Source organism: Balaenoptera borealis (assembly GCF_965194805.1).
Source record: "Balaenoptera borealis genome assembly, chromosome: 3".
Taxonomy (NCBI): Eukaryota; Metazoa; Chordata; class Mammalia; order Artiodactyla; family Balaenopteridae; genus Balaenoptera; species Balaenoptera borealis.
The window spans coordinates 85,605,562-85,621,679 of NC_138866.1; the positions used below are offsets into that span (position 1 = coordinate 85,605,562).

General features: G+C 36.8%; 1 protein-coding gene across 7 annotated transcripts in view; it reads right to left on the bottom strand.

Moving 5' to 3' along the window:
- The window catches only part of TTBK2 (tau tubulin kinase 2), a 139,202-nt gene that overhangs the window by 44,837 nt on the left and 78,247 nt on the right, over window positions 1-16,118 (bottom strand). For all 7 annotated transcript variants that reach the window (XM_082388721.1, XM_082388720.1, XM_082388723.1 and 4 more), the window contains 3 exons: window positions 12,595-12,660; window positions 8,436-8,528; window positions 7,424-7,549 (listed from right to left, as the gene is read on the bottom strand). In XM_082388721.1, the coding sequence (XP_082244847.1) occupies window positions 7,424-7,549; window positions 8,436-8,528; window positions 12,595-12,660 (285 nt within the window). The remainder of the gene's footprint in view (window positions 1-7,423; window positions 7,550-8,435; window positions 8,529-12,594; window positions 12,661-16,118) is intronic.

Consider the following 16,118-nt stretch of genomic DNA (forward strand, 5'->3'; position numbering starts at 1 on the left):
TTTACGGCAAAAGAAACTGCCTCACTTCAGTGATAAGTAGATGCAATAGAGGAAAAGAAATGCACAGGTTCTAGATTTCTCTCCTCTTCTGGGGGTTTTTTAGCAGCATTGGTAGAGGGAAAAAAAAAATTACATTGCACGCATCCTTTGGAGAACAGAACCAAAAAAAGAAAGATCAAATAAAGAGAGTTAGTTGAAGAAGCTTCAGAGTTTTAGGCTGTTTTCACCACTTATAAGATACCAGGATGACTCAGGAGTGCCCCTTGGTCGGCCACCCCAGGGGACCTGAGGCAGTGTGAGGCAGCATGGTCACTCAGCCACTGTGCTGCCTGATACCAATGTCATTTCTTCCAGGTGCTCATCAGCCCACAAGGTAAACTGGCAATGTCTAAGCTTCTCGATGCCTCCTAAAAAGCTCAATGAAAAAGGTAAGCAACATTTCCTTTTTGCCATAACAGGACAAAGCAGCATAAAGGAAACAGAAGTTCTATTAACAAAGAAGTAACGTTGAGTACAATACAAGAATGAAGAAAAGTGCGATAATTATAAGCAAACGCAGTGTGTCACTGAGGTACATGTAAAACCACTTTCATTTACATGATGCTTTACAATTTACAAAACATTCTCGCAATTACCTCATTAAAATCTTAACAACACCGTGGGGTAGGCATTTTCACCATTTCACAGACAAGAAAACAGGTTTAGAAAGGCCATACAAATGGTGTGTAGCAAAGCACCAACTGAAACAGCTCTTTTAAGTGCAGTGCCATTTCTGCCATGTTAGAGTTACAGCCAGTCAGCAGGTGTTGAGCTGCACCCCACAGGCCTGCAAGCCCTGTACCTGCCAGGCCTCAAGACTGAAGAAAGAGCCAAGAGACAGTGCCAGAGACATCAGTGGTTTATTAGAAAGGGAACCTTACATGTCCGCAGCAAGAGGGTCCTGGAGCAACACCCCACGGTGCATGGCAGACAGCAGGCAGGTCATGGCAGCAATCTTCACTACTAGGGGAAGAAGGAGGCTACCACTGATAGGGGAAATTGATGTCAGCTTGGCTCATCAGTTGCCAGGGAAACCAGCAACTGGGGCAAGTCCCTCACAGCCCCTCAGATTAATGACCATCACAAGGGCTGATGTTTCCCTTTAATAAACTAGCAGGTGGAGCTGTTCTGGCCTAAGAACTAGAATAATCACAAGCTGGGCCAGGGGGCAAGGCCATTCATGTGAGCACGGTGTAGATGAAGCAGGGACTGGTCGAGCAGGGGATGTACAGAGAGCAAGAGAACAGCCATCTTGAGTGGTCTGACCACATACCAGGCAAGGCAAAAACAGTATAAAGTTGAAATTATCCTTGAAAGCTTCTTAAGATGCCCATAAATAAAGTACAGGATAGTAGTTGTACTAGATGCAAAATAGCTAGATTTTTTTCTCCAGCATTGGGAGAGACTTCTATTTCTTCAGATGAATGTGCATGAAGCTACCTACATTTAGGGGTTATATTGTACCCCCAAAATTACTGTCCTTTTAAACATTAGAATCATAGTCAGTGCAGCCTGACTGCTGTGAATGAGAGAAAGAGTGAGGGAACAGCAGATTCACAAAGGCACACAGGGCATGGCTGAGCCAAAGGGCAAGCAGAATCACAGACACGTTAAAATTGTTCCATCTCCTGCATATGCAGCTGAATTTAAGTGAGTCAAGTAAACATGGATGTTCTGTGACTCTGCTGTATTCTACATAGTTATACCAAATACCCATTCATTGACTCAGACATACACTGAATGCCTACTACGCTGGGCACTAGGAATGCAAGAGTGAAGAAAACACAGTCTTTTCTTCAGAGAGTTTGCATTTAACAGAAGCAATAATCAGATTAAGCAGATTTCATTCAATTTGGCAAACTTTTATTAAATGCCTATCATTGTGCTAACTTCTTGAGAAAACTGAGATAAATGTGCAAGGTACTGGCTCTAATGGAATTTATCTAGTAAAGAGAGAAAACAAAGTACCGCTATAAGAGTTTAGCATAAGAAATCACTCCTGTCTGAAAGGAATCAGAGGAGACTGTGGCATCTGAGTCAGGCCTTCAATTTCACAAGACAAGCAGCGTTATGAAACACAGGCATTCCAGGCAGGACAAGCTGGAAGAAGTGCTAGGAGTCCAATTTGACTGCACTGAGGGGTACTTATGGAACACATAAGTACAACTGAGAATGAAAGGAGATAATTAAAAGAGGGAAAGCAAGAATTCATCCACTTCTCTCCATCTCCACTGCTTATATCCAAGTCAAGACCATCATCTTTCCTTGCCTAGGAAGACACTATCTCCCAGCCTCCCTTGCAGTTAGAATTGAGCCAGTGTGAATGGGTTCTGGTCACAGGGGTATATGCCAAAGTGTTTAGATCACTTTCAGGCCTGGTCTGAAACCCCTAAACCATCATCCATACTTGTTCTTCCCTTTCCTGATGACTGTAAAGGCCATGGATTAAAGATAGCAGTGTCAAAATATGGGTGGAGCCTGGATGTTCAAGATACCACTTGAGAGTTGCCCAGGAGAGAGGCCCGACTTAACTACACTGTTCTGTGAGCAAAAAATAAACCTCTGTGGTGTTAAGACACTGATTTTTAAAATATTTCTTTCTTTCTAAGGCATAGCTCAGCCTCTCTCAATACCTTCCTAAGTAGTCTCTAATTCTCCTCTGCCTCATTTGAACACACACAACTACAAAAGCAATCCTCTTCAAACACAAATTGGATCACCATGCTCCTGTTTATTAGACTCCAAGGTTTCCTGTTGCACTAGAATAAAATCAAACTCCTTAACAAGGCTGACAAGGCCCTGTATCACCTGGCCTCTGCCTTACTTTCCAATCTTGTCTCAAACCACTTTCTCCCCTCATTTGCTACATTCTAGCCACTTGTCTTCTTTCCGTTCTTTTCTCACATCAGAGCCTATGCTCATGTTCTTCCTTTTACTTGTAACCTTCTTCCTCTTGCCTTTGCTCTCCACATGGCCAATACAGTCCCATTTTTTAGGGCTCAGCTTAAATGGCAGCTTAAGCGAGAGAGACCTTCCTTCACATCTTATTTTATGGGATGTTCCCCCTTGTTTCTCTAGCTCAACCTCTTGTTTGTTTGCTTCACAAGCAGCCCATCTGTGCCTTCCAAAAATTTTAACTTTGTCATTATTAGAGTCAGGGGATCCTAAAATGGCTCTAAGTCCCCCAAAGCAAGAGGCAAGCCTGCTAAATTTTGATGTAATCTCTGTATAAATAGTCCCATTCCTAAACCTGGAAAGTATATTAACAAGATTAATGACATTTAGTTGGCTTTGGATTTCCTCGCTCATATCCTCTGATTTTAGCAATGCTGTGTCAGTGTGTGAACTCGCTGATAGACACATTTTAGTTTCAGGCTCACCAATGGTGTGTATATTTACGGGTTTCATTAGTCTTCTCAATTTGCTAAATGATGCTTAACATAATCTGACACTCTAATAAAGATACTTTTTTTGTTCTTATGTCAGGATCATGTGATCCTATTAGTTACTGACAATAATTTCTGATAATTTTTCATATAACTTTTTAGTTCTTTCCCTGCAACTTTATTAGCCACTCATGTTAGTATTTACTTAACAGTGCCTGCTGTGTTCGTGGCCACCTCTCTAAGGAAGGCATGTTGGTAAACTAGAAAGAGTTTGGACCTTATTGAATGAATCAGAAAGGGGTTCAGATACCACCTCTAGCATCACTAGTTTCCCCAGGCAACATGTCTAAATTAAGTTTTCATAAGAGAGGGATAATACTACTACCCAGGTATTATTGTGACAACGCTGTGTATCGTTACTGTGATAATAATGTGTAAAGGCACCAAGGGTTCTTCTTTATCTAATCTGATGCTGCTATCTTAGTTTCCCATTAACTAGTAACAGTGTCACCTACAGGAGGAGCCCTGTGGTGGAATTCAAGGTTGATAAGATTTTCCTAGGCACCCCTCAGAAATATCTCCCTTTCTCAAAATACTTTAAAATTTTTATTTAAATTATAAGGTGGCAACAACAAGATCGAATGTTTTAATCACTATCTACATTTCTGAAAATGTTGACCCAGCACTTTTTTTAAACTTTTAATTTGAAATAATTATAGATTCCTAGGAAATTGTAAAAATAGTACAAAGAAGTCTCCTTTACCCAGTTTGCCTCAACAGTAACATCTTAAATAACTAGAGTACAATATCAAAAACAGGAAAATGACATTGCTACAACCCAGACAGTTTATCAGATTTCACCAGTTTTACATGTACTTGTGTGTGTATAGTTCTATACAATTTTATCACCAGAGAAGATTCATGGCCCAGCACTCATCTCTTATAGTTGATATACTCTTTCAAAATCTAATAACAAAAACAATCTGTAGGTTCTATATCCGAGGATTCAACCAACTAGATCAAAAATATTAAAAAATCCAGGAAGTTCCAAAAAGCAAAACTTACCAGCAACTATTTACATAGCATTTACACTATAGTAGGTATTATAAGTAATGTAGAGATTACTTAAAGTATACGAGAGAATGTGCATAAGTTATATACAAATATTATGCCATTTTATATAAGGGACTTGAGAACCCATGATCCCCAGGGGTCCTGGAACCAAACCCCTGCAGATATTGAGGGCTAACTGTATTCATAATAAGATATCTGCTTTAATCTTGACTATAATTCTAACATCTTCACCTTTAGTTTAACAGACAGAAAACAGTATTTATGCACTCATGAGAGCTGATTTTTCTTATATTTCCTGAGTAGGAGATTATTAGGCAAAGTAAGATTCAATTCAATCTTCCTAACATTTGTTGAAAATTTGGGTGCCAGGCACAGTGCCAGGGTAGTATGGAATAAAAAAACAAAATAAGACATGTCTGTACCCCCAGGATTTAAAAGCCAGTAGGTAAGACAGACATACATAAATACTAAGTATAAACTTGGGTGTAATTTCCCAAAACACCATAAAGCTTTCCCAAAGCAAGTGTCAGCCTTTATTCAACCTAAGACATGCATAAAAGATTCCCGGTAGAAAGCAAACAGCTCTCCTCTCTAGGTCTGCACATGCTGTCAGAGTGAGCACTAGCAGGTTACTGGTAATGTGCTGGCCATATGCAACTTAAAATAATGTTCTCTGGCAAGAAACTATGATGTTTAAGGATTCACAAACACAGACATTCACAGTGAAAGTGGCTTTGGAAAACAGCATCATTTAACGCTTTGATTATAAAATATATTTACTTTGGTCTTGTCTCAGAATATATAAAGTTGGAGACATACTGTTATTTGACCTTTGATAACACTAGGGAAGCAGTCACACTAAGTACTCGTATGCTTGCTGTTGGAGGAGGTTTGTTGTTGTTGTTAACTACACTGGTTGTTCCATAAGGAATTTAAAATTCTGAAAGAACAGTAATTAAAGTCATATTCAGAATTCCAAACTGTAAAATTAACCATCAGTTCGCAAGAACATTCAGATTCAAAGTAGAGGGGACTTCCCTGATGGCGCAGTGGTTAAGACTCTGCACTCCCAATGCAGGGGGTCCGGGTTTGATCCCTGGTCAGGGAACTAGATCCCACACGCATGCCGCAACTAAAAGTTCACATGCCGCAACTAAGGAGCCCGCATGCCGCAACTAAGACCCGGCGCAACCACATAAATAAATAAAATAAAAATTAAAACAAACAAAGTAATTTTTCTCAAAATGAAGACTGCAGCAGAGCATTGTGAGGAAAGCAAGAGACAGAAACTGCAAAGGTCAGATCTTTTTGGAACCTGACATCACATTGATACTAGTCATCAGAATACACCTGTCACTTATGCCAACATCTTTTTCCCAATTACCCTTCTCCCATCTACCTGTCCTCTGCTCCCACTCACTGCTTACGGAAAATCAGAGAGCAAAAGAGAAGCAGATTATTTATAGAATCTGTGAAACAATGAAAATGTTATGCCTGCTCTCTCTCTTCCTAAAATAGGGAAATTACTATATTTTGTTTTGTTATCAGGTGACAGAAACACAGAGATTCCCCTTAGAGATTGTCCAAATGAAAAACCTGAGAACAATATTTTGTTAATTTAAATTAAATTAATTATAGGTCTAAGTTTCAAACTTTAGCTGGTGAACATTAGTCTTCTTTAGATTGTAGGCATAACTAAGCAGAGAATGTAATTAAAATTTTTTTTGCTGTGTAAACTTTAATATTCGCACGCAAGCTTTGTCAATAAAAAAATTATTAGCACCCAAGATGAGAAAGTTGTAACAATTCCTAGCTCCTCCTGAATCTAGTCTTACAAGTAAAATTTCATTATTTTATTGCAAGTAACGTGAACTCTCTGCATTTTAGAAAACCCATAAAATATAAATGAGAACATATTCCAAAGTGACTCATATACAATGTATTTCCTCCATTTGTTAGCCTATACAGTTTATAACTCAAATAGCCATATAGACAAGAATAACACAGGCTCACCTACTTAAGGTCTCTAAGGACCCAAGGCTGTATGTTGCCTCTCTGCTTTATATTCTGTATATATTACAAAAGCTGCATTTTCACAAAGAACTAGTTATTATATGCAAATAAGTTCACTGTGCTGTAGACAATCTTTTAGTCTTTTGACACTGACAACACTTTAGAATATGAAACTTTCATTAACAGGCAGTAAAGCCTATATGTTGTCCTTTGTAGATAAAAATGATACACTAATATATTTTTTTAAATTATTATTATTAATCAGTGTGTGCCTTGCATTTATGTTTTCAGTGGTAGTGATTATCTTGCATTAAGCTCTGACCAAGTTCCCCCTGAGAGCAACAGAATCTTCTGAAATCTAGCTGGTTGGGGTTAGGGATGCAATTTGTGGTAATCCTAGTCACCCTTGTAAGGCCTCATTAACTGATGCTCTGAGGAAATGTTTCACTCACCACAGACAAAACGGAGCCAGTAATCTTCACTGACTGCTGCCCCATAGCATATTAACATACACTATGCAGCCCTCAAGCCCTCGACAGATACATTACCTAGTTGGACATTTCCTTCTGGTCAATAAATTAGCTATAGGATTTTCATAATTTGAACTATCAGCAATTCTATACACCAGAAGAACCACAGCAGGAACAGTTAAAATGTTACATGATGAACAAACCTAAAACTCTAATGAAGTACGTTCGTCCAGAAGGGAGGAAACACACACACGTGCGCTCACGTGCGGACGTGGACACTGTCATCATCAGTCAATTTAACCACATTTCTCAGGATGTATTAAAATAGTATTATTCTAGGGACTTCCCATACTCATTTACAGCACCCTCAACAGTACAATGAGTGAAGACAGACTAAATGAGAGAGAAGAATTAACCCACAGAACTCACAAAGATGATTACCTGGTAGTCTGGTTTTGTAAAATAATCCAAAGAGGAGATGTGGTCCAGAAAGATGCTGAATTCTGGAGGGAGATGTTTCAACATAAGCCTGTGGTCATACCTCTCCTTAATAGAGCCCACTTGTTCCTGGGAAGTAAAGAGAAAAGGAACCAAAGACAATTTCTCTTGGCAGCTACACATTAAGAGCCTCTCAGTAACAGTCTCAAGGGTATGTACTACAGAATGAGGCAGTGGGTAATTAAGCATAAAGCAAGAACTGAGCTCTTACTAATAGCTAACAGCTTAATGCACACTGCTTTAAGGGTGCAGGGGGAGGGGACTGTAGTGCAGAACCAAAGGGGTAACACAGTTCTGCATAAGTGAACAGATAGCTCCCCAAAAGAAAGAGCTGACCTTAAATCTGGTCTACTTTTCTTTATCAACACATGCATTTATAGTTTTCAAATCAAACAATATAATGTGACAATTAAAAACTAAAAGCCTAATTGACTTATAAAAAAGAAAAAAAGAGAACTAGTAAAAATAAAACCTAAGAGGGAGGGCTAGAAGTCAAATCAGAAATGACAATTGTACTTAAATTAGTATCTATTCTCCATGTACATAAAAAAAGTCATAACATTAATTATATCTCTAATATCAGCTCATAGAAAGAAAAATATACATATTGGGATATAGCGAAAATGTTTGTAACTTTTAATTCTTATGCATAAGTATAATCTCAACAAAAATGCCTACCCAGAAATTTTTACTCCTTCCCCTACCAAAACTAACATTTCCATTTCTTTTTAAAGGTTTTATTTTTATTTTTTAAATATTTATTTATTTATTTGGCTGTGCCGGGTCTTAGTTGTGGCATGCGGGATCTTTAGCTGCGGCATGCAGGCTCTTAGCTGTGGCATGTGGGATCTAGTTCCCTGACCAGGGATCGAACCCAGGCTCCCTGAACTGGGAGCGTGGAGTCTTAACCGCTGAACCACCAGGGAAGTCCTAACATTTCCATTTCCAAAATTACCTTGTCCTTTATTTTTCTCCAAGGCAGCTGACCAACCACAAATTCCACCAACATGTAGAATAAGGACCAAAGGTCATCATGTCTTCCCATTTCCTTCATAAGCAAAAGAGAATTCAGTCACATTACATTACCACTCCTTGTGAGTACATTACATTGTCTAAGGCTTAACTATTGTGTTTCATTTTCCTGTAAAACTATCTGGTAGGTATATCTATGTATATGTATAGCTATACAGCAATCTACATAACAGATATACTGAAAAACTTTTGATACAAAGAACATCCCAAAACCCAGAAATGCTGGAAATAATTAAGAGCCCATTAATTAATAAATGAGTTCACTAATTAGTATAGGAAGGTGGTTGCCAAGGGCTCGGAGGAAGGGGGAGAGGGGAATTAGTGTTTAGTGGGTACCGTTTCAGTGTTGCAAAATGAGAAAGTTCTAGAAATCTGTTGCACAATAATATGAATATACTTAACACTACTGAATTGTATACCTAAAAATGGTTAAGGTGGTAAATTTAATGTTATGTGTTCTTTACTACAATAATTAAAAAAAAAAAAAAAGCAAAGGAAATCTTAAGAGCTAAAATTAAAAGAAAGCTGGAAACGTGAGAAGCAACCTAATACTGAAGCTCTGGCTTTGGCTGTTTTGGGGGCATTTGTCATAGGTTTATCAACAAGGGTTTTATCAATCATGAAGGGGACAGGTGTAAAAGCATTGAGCCTACACAAGACAGGATTTGTAACTGAGACACTTCCCCACCTCTACCCCCAACATATAGCTAGGACCCTCAAAGGACTATCTTTAGTGCAGTATTTGGTATGTATGTTATACTACGATAATTTTTTTCTGTAAAATTTGACCACTATCAAAAAGATAAAGTGAGTGGTTAAAAAAAATTTGCCCTGAGAATTTGTTACCATAGGACTACCCCTCACTCAGATCTGGGGTTTAAATTTATATTGTCTGTGTGGTCCAGGAAACCAGGCCCAGAAATTAAGTGTTTTCTGGGTGATCCTGTCCTACAGTAATGATAGATGCAAATGAAAATCCTCTCAAGATACCCTTAAATTCAGACCTAATTGAATTCCTATAGATAAAGCCCCACCAAATATAAGTTCATTACTTGAAATTATAAAATATATTAGAAAGCAAGCTACCATAAACTAATGGCAAGAAAAACTATAAAGAACAGAATTAGATATCCAAGAATTTCAGAATGGAATTATAAGATACAGAATATGAAATAAGATATTTAAAATGTTTAAAAAATAGAATCAAAGTCACAAGAAAGGAAGCATATTATCTCCCTGCAAATAAAAAGACCAATTAGATTTATAAAAGGACTAAAAAGAACATTTAGAAATAAAAAGCACAAATATGAAATTAGAAACTCGATGGTTAGGGAATTCCCTGGCGGTCCAGTGGTTAGGTGCTTTCACTGCCAAGGGCCCGGGTTCAATATCCGGTCAGGGAACTAAGATCCCACAAGCTGCGTGGCACGGCCAAAACACCATCACCACCACCACCACCAACAAAAACCCACACTCAATGGACAGGTTAAAAGCTGATCAAACACACCAGAAAAAAAGAATTAATGAACTAGAAGACAGATCTGAAGAAATTATCTAGAATGCAAAAAAGAGACCAAAAGAGAAAATCTGAGAGTGAACTTAAAAGGCATGGAAGACAGAACAAGAAGGTTTAATACACATCAATTTGGAGATATGAAAATAAAGGTACAGAGAGAAAGGAAAAGAGGCAACATTTAAACAAGCAATGTCTGAGAATCTTCCAGAATAGATGAAAGATGTGAATGTTCAGGAAGCAAAACAAATCTCAAAACAAAATAAATATAAAGAAATCCACACCAAGGCACATTTGAACATATCTGCAGGACACCAAAGACAAAGAGAAGATATCAAAAGTAGTCAAGAAAAAAAGGACAAATTAAATACAAAGGAACAACAATACATGGACAAAGATCTCAGTAGCAACCATAGAACCAGAGGAAAGTAAAATAATTTCTTCCAAGTACTGACATAAAACAAATATAAACAAAGGATTAAAATGAAGGAAAACAATGAGATGAAGTAAACAGATTTCTTCAAGTATCTTGAAAAGTCCTTGTATCGTTTGGGAATTATTTACGTTAAAAGTTTAAGATTCTCTAAATAAACCTGCTTCTACTTAAAAAAAAAAAAGTTTAAAATTTAGGTACCCAAAAAATAGAAATGCGGTGTATTAAGTTTAGAAATTATCCAATCATGGTTGCAGAGTATGGAAGAAAGAAGTATATTTTAGAATTACCTGGGAATTCTTTTTAAATTAGACAAGACCCTCTCAAGGTTCCATTAGCTGCACTCCGGTGTCACCACATACACTGACAATCACTGTTGTGAAGCTGTGTTACTGTGTAAAGCATTCTACTCCTCAGGTGTGTTGGGAGCAGAAAAGAAGGGTAAGTGGTAAGAACCACTGCTATACACTATCAAATTTCTCTACCAAGATTAATAAGCAGGTTAACAGAGCAACTGATAGAGCACTCTATGCTGGAAAGGCTTTTAGAAGAAATCTCTACTCTTCAAATTAAAAAAAAAAAAAAAATATATATATATATATATATATATATAAAATCTCTTTCTAGTAGCTATTTTGAAAATGTTTATATAGCTATTATGATCTCTGAAAATGTTTATGCTTATCTCAAAAAGAATGTCCTATTCCAAAGATTCCAATGTGGACATATTCTTTAATAGAATTAATTAGAAAGCATAGTACTTCTAAACTTCTGCAAAAATCTATCTGGAGGATGCATACTTTCTTTTCAAGGTAGAATAATTAACTAAATACCATAAAATAAAGCAACACTGAATCAAACCAAATGAGTTAAAATGCTTGGCAGAGTGCTACACACTGATAAAAATACTTTTCCTATTTTCAATTTATAATCACATCCTAAGAAACCAAATTAACTGAAGCATAGCATATAAAACCACAGCATTCTCTTCCTATTACATTTAGCATTGGTCAAGTTATTATTTTTTTTAAATTTATTTATTTTTGGCTGCGTTGGGTCTTCGTTGCTGCGTGCAGGCTTTCTCTAGTTGCGGTGAGCGGCGGCTACTCTTTGTTTAGGTGCGCAGGCTTCTCATTGCAGTGGCTTCTCCTGTTGAGGAGCACAGGCTCTAGGCACACGGGTTTCAGTAGTTGTGGCGCATGGGCTCAGTAGTTGTGGCTCGCAGGCTCTAGAGCGCAGGCTCAGTAGTTGTGGCACACAGGCTTAGTTGCTCTGCGGCATGTGGGATCTTCCCAGACCAGGGCTCGAACCCATGACCCCTGCATTGGCAGGCAGATTCTTAACCACTGCGCCACCAGGGAAGTGGTCTAGTTTTTATTAAAGCAGTTTTGGCTTCACAGAACAAGAATAAGGTAACAAAAAACCAAGAAAAGATTTCTCTTCATTTTATCAAGAGAATGCTGTGGTTTTAAATCAAGAAGACTATTTCTCAACTCTGTCCAAACAAGTTCAAGAATTGAGAATCCATAAAGTACCCACCTTTCCTATTCATAACTAAGGTTCAGGATGAGGAAAAAAAATTTTAGAGCAAAACAAAAGAATGAAAGTTAAAAAAAGAGAGAGAGAAATTTTTTTAATTTAACCCAAGAGGAGAGGTATAATGTACTAAGATGAAAAAAAAATTTTAAGTTGCTATACTTTAGATCTTCATGAAAACAAAAGTTTGATGGAGAGGGGATATCACAGATTAGATGTATATTACAGATAAAATGACCTCCTTCATTAGGTATTGATCGTATGAATTCCCAAATAACTTCTTGAAATAGAACACAGATATTTTCTTTCTTCAAAATTCTATAGTAAATTTAATACTTATATCTAATTAAGAACACAAGATTCCCCATAGACATATATATAATTAGCCATTATATTTTCTGCCAAATTAAATTCTATTTTCTATGCAGCTGCACACATCTATTATCTATCCACTATACACCATACCATGAGTTAGTATTTCTAACACCTTTCCTTCTGCTCCCAAGCACTTCCCACACCTCTGTACTCTAATGTAAAGAAGGCAATCTGATTCAAGCATCAGCATGCTTATACAGCCACGACTCTAGTTCATTTACCTACCCTGTTCCGATGAGCATTGACTGATGCGTAACGAACTGTCCCTCGAAAGCCTGCCACAGCTCGAGGCTACAAAACCAAGCAAAGAATAGTAACTGAGCTTTAAATAGCATAAGATTCAGCACACTTGAGCCCATGAAGTAGAAGGGAGAAACGTGTATTATTGTCAAGAAAACACTACTTAAATTTCTAACTTTTTTAATAGTTGTGAAATTATAAAAATTAGAGAATATCTCTAAATCATATATTTAAAACATATTAGTTATCAATGAGTCCCATTTTAGTTATCAATGACTCCCATTTTTTCCTACCATTTTAAAATAAAGTAGGATTTATGACAAATAAACTCTGTACATTAGAAAACATAAATGCTTTCATGACAAGCATCATAGTATATACATTAATATTCAGGCTCTGGTTACAAATAAGTATATTAAGACCATGAGGTCTAAGTAAAATAAGATGCCAACCTCTCTGTGTCTTGGCTATATCATTCAAACTCAATTCAAAGATGGTGGCAACTTGTACCTCTCCTGCACATGTAATTCACATATTCATAAACTTAAGTTATTGGGTACTATTACCCCAAGAATTCCCTTAATGCCCTTTATAGTCAATCCCCTCCCTTGACTCCCAGTGTCTGGCTGGCAACCTCTGATTTCTGTCCCTCCTTAGCACTTAGAATTGTCTGGTTTTTTAGGTTTAACTATTTTAATTACCGTGTAATGGTATCTCACTGTGGTTTTAATTTGCATTTCCCTAATAACTAAAGATGTTCAGAATTTGTTCATGTACTTATTTGCCATCTGTAGTATCTATTCTTTAATGAAATGCCTATCCAAATCTTTTGCTTATTTTTATAGGTTTGTTTCTTTATTATTGAGTTTTGAGAGTTGCTTATAGATCCTGGATATAAAGTCCTCTGTCAGATGTGTGTTTTGCAAATATTTTATTCCAGTCTGTGATTTGACTTTTCATTTGCTTAATAGTGTTTTTCAAAATGCAGAACTGTTTACTTTTGATGAATTTTTAATTATTTTATTTTTGTACCATATGAATATATTTCCAAAACTTATGTTTAAAAACATCTTTAAAGAAAAAGAAAGTAAAAGGTGAGAGTGGTTAGTAACCTAAGAACATGTTTTATTAAAATAAATACCTAGAAGCCAAAGCAATCTTGAGAAAAAAGAACAAAGCTGAAGGTATCGCATTCCCTGACTTAAGACTATACTACAAAGCTACAGTAATCAAAACAGCATGGTACTGGCACAAAAAATAGACACATATATCAATGGAACAGTATAGAGAGCCCAGAAATAAACCCACACAATTACAGTCAATTAATCTATGATAAAGGAGGCAAGAATATAAATGGAGAAAAGATAGTCTCTTCAATAAGTGGTCTTGGAAAACTGGACAGCTACATGTAAAAGAATGAAATTAGAACATTGTCTCACACCATGTATAAAAATAAACCCAATATGGATTAAAGACTTAAATGTAAGACCAGAAATCATAAAATCCTTAGAAGAAAACACAGGCAGACACTCTGACATATATCCTAGCAATTTTTTAGATCTGTCAGGCAAAGGAAACAAAAGCAAAAGTAAACAAATCGGATCTAATTAAACTTAAAAGCTTTTGCTCAGCAAAGGAAACCACTGAAAAAATGAAAAGACAACCGGGCTTCCCTGGTGGCGCAGTGGTTGAGAATCTGCCTGCTAATGCAGGGGACACGGGTTCGAGCCCTGGTCTGGGAGGATCCCATATGCCGCGGAGCAACTGGGCCCGTGAGCCACAATTACTGAGCCTGCACGTCTGGAGCCTGTGCTCCGCAACAAGAGAGGCCGCGATAATGAGAGGCCCGCGCACCACGATGAAGAGTGGCCCCCACTTGCCACAACTAGAGAAAGCCCTCGCACAGAAACGAAGACCCAACACAACCATAAATAAATAAAAAATTTTTTTAAAAAATTAAAAAAAAAAAAATGAAAAGACAACCTACTGAATGGGAGAAAATATTCACAGATGATATGACCAATAGGGGTTAATATCCAAACTATATAAACAGCTCATTCAACTCAATATCAAAAAAAAAACCTGATTAAAAAATAGGCAGAAAACCTGAATAGATATTTTTCCAGAGACGACATATAGATGGCCAAGAAGCACATGAAAAGACGCTCAACACTGCTAATCATAACGAAAATCCAAATCAAAACCACATCTGTTAGAATGGCTATCATCAAAAAGAACACATATAATAAATGTTGGTGAGGACGGGGAAGAAAGGGAACCCTCGTACACTGTTAGTGGGAATGTAAATTGATGCAGCCACTATGAAAAACAGTCTGGAGGTTCCCAACACAACTAAAAATAGCTCATAGACAATATGATCTAGAAATTCCACTCCTGGGTATATATCCAAAGAAAATGAAAACACTAATTCAAAAAGATACATGCACCTCAATGTTCATAGCAGCATTATTTACAATAGCCAAGATATAGAAGCACCCTAAGTGTCCATCAACTTATGAATAGATAAGGAAGATGTCACACACACACACACACACACACACACACACACACACAATGGAATATTACTCAGCCTTAAGAAGAATAAAATTTTACCACTTGCAACAACATGATGAACCTGAAGGGTATTATGCTTAGTGAAATAAGTCATATAGAGAATGACAAATACTGTATGTTATCACTTATATGTGGAATCTAAAAAAATGTAACAAACAAATGAATATAAAAAAACAGACTTGAAACAGACTTACAGACAAAGAGAATAAACTGTGGTTGCCACTGGGGAGAAAAATGGGGAGGGGGTAAGACAGGGGTAGGTGATTAAGAGATACAAATTACTATATATAAAATAAATAAGCTAAAAGGAAGTATTATATAGCACAGGGAATATAGCCAATATTTTGTAATAACTTTAAATGGAGTATACTCTATAAAAATATTCAATCACTATGTTGTACATCTGAAATTAATATACTGTAAATCAACGACACTTCAATTTTTAAAAAGAAAAAGAAGAAAAGCACCTAGATATTTAAGTGAAAATGAAAAAGAAAAAATAAATTGAGCCTTAAAGGACTGACAGAATTACAACAGGAAGGAGGAAATGCATTTTATTTATTTATTTTTTAATTAATTTTTATTGGAGTATAGTTGCTTTACAATGTTGTGTTAGTTTCTACTGTATAGCAAAGTGAATCAGCTATATGTATACATATATCCCCTCTTTTTTGGATTTCCTTCCCATTTAGGTTGCCAAAGAGCATTGAGTAGAGTTCCCTGTGCTACACAATAGGTTCTCATTAGTTATCTATTTTATACATAGTATCAAGAGTGTATATATGTCAATCTCAATCTCCCAATTCATCCCACCCCCTCCCTTTCCCCCTTCGTATCCATAAGTTTGATCTCTCTCCGTGTCTCTATTTCTGCTTTGCAAATAAGATCGTCTCTACCATTTTTCTAGATACCACGTAATTCAAAAAGACACATGT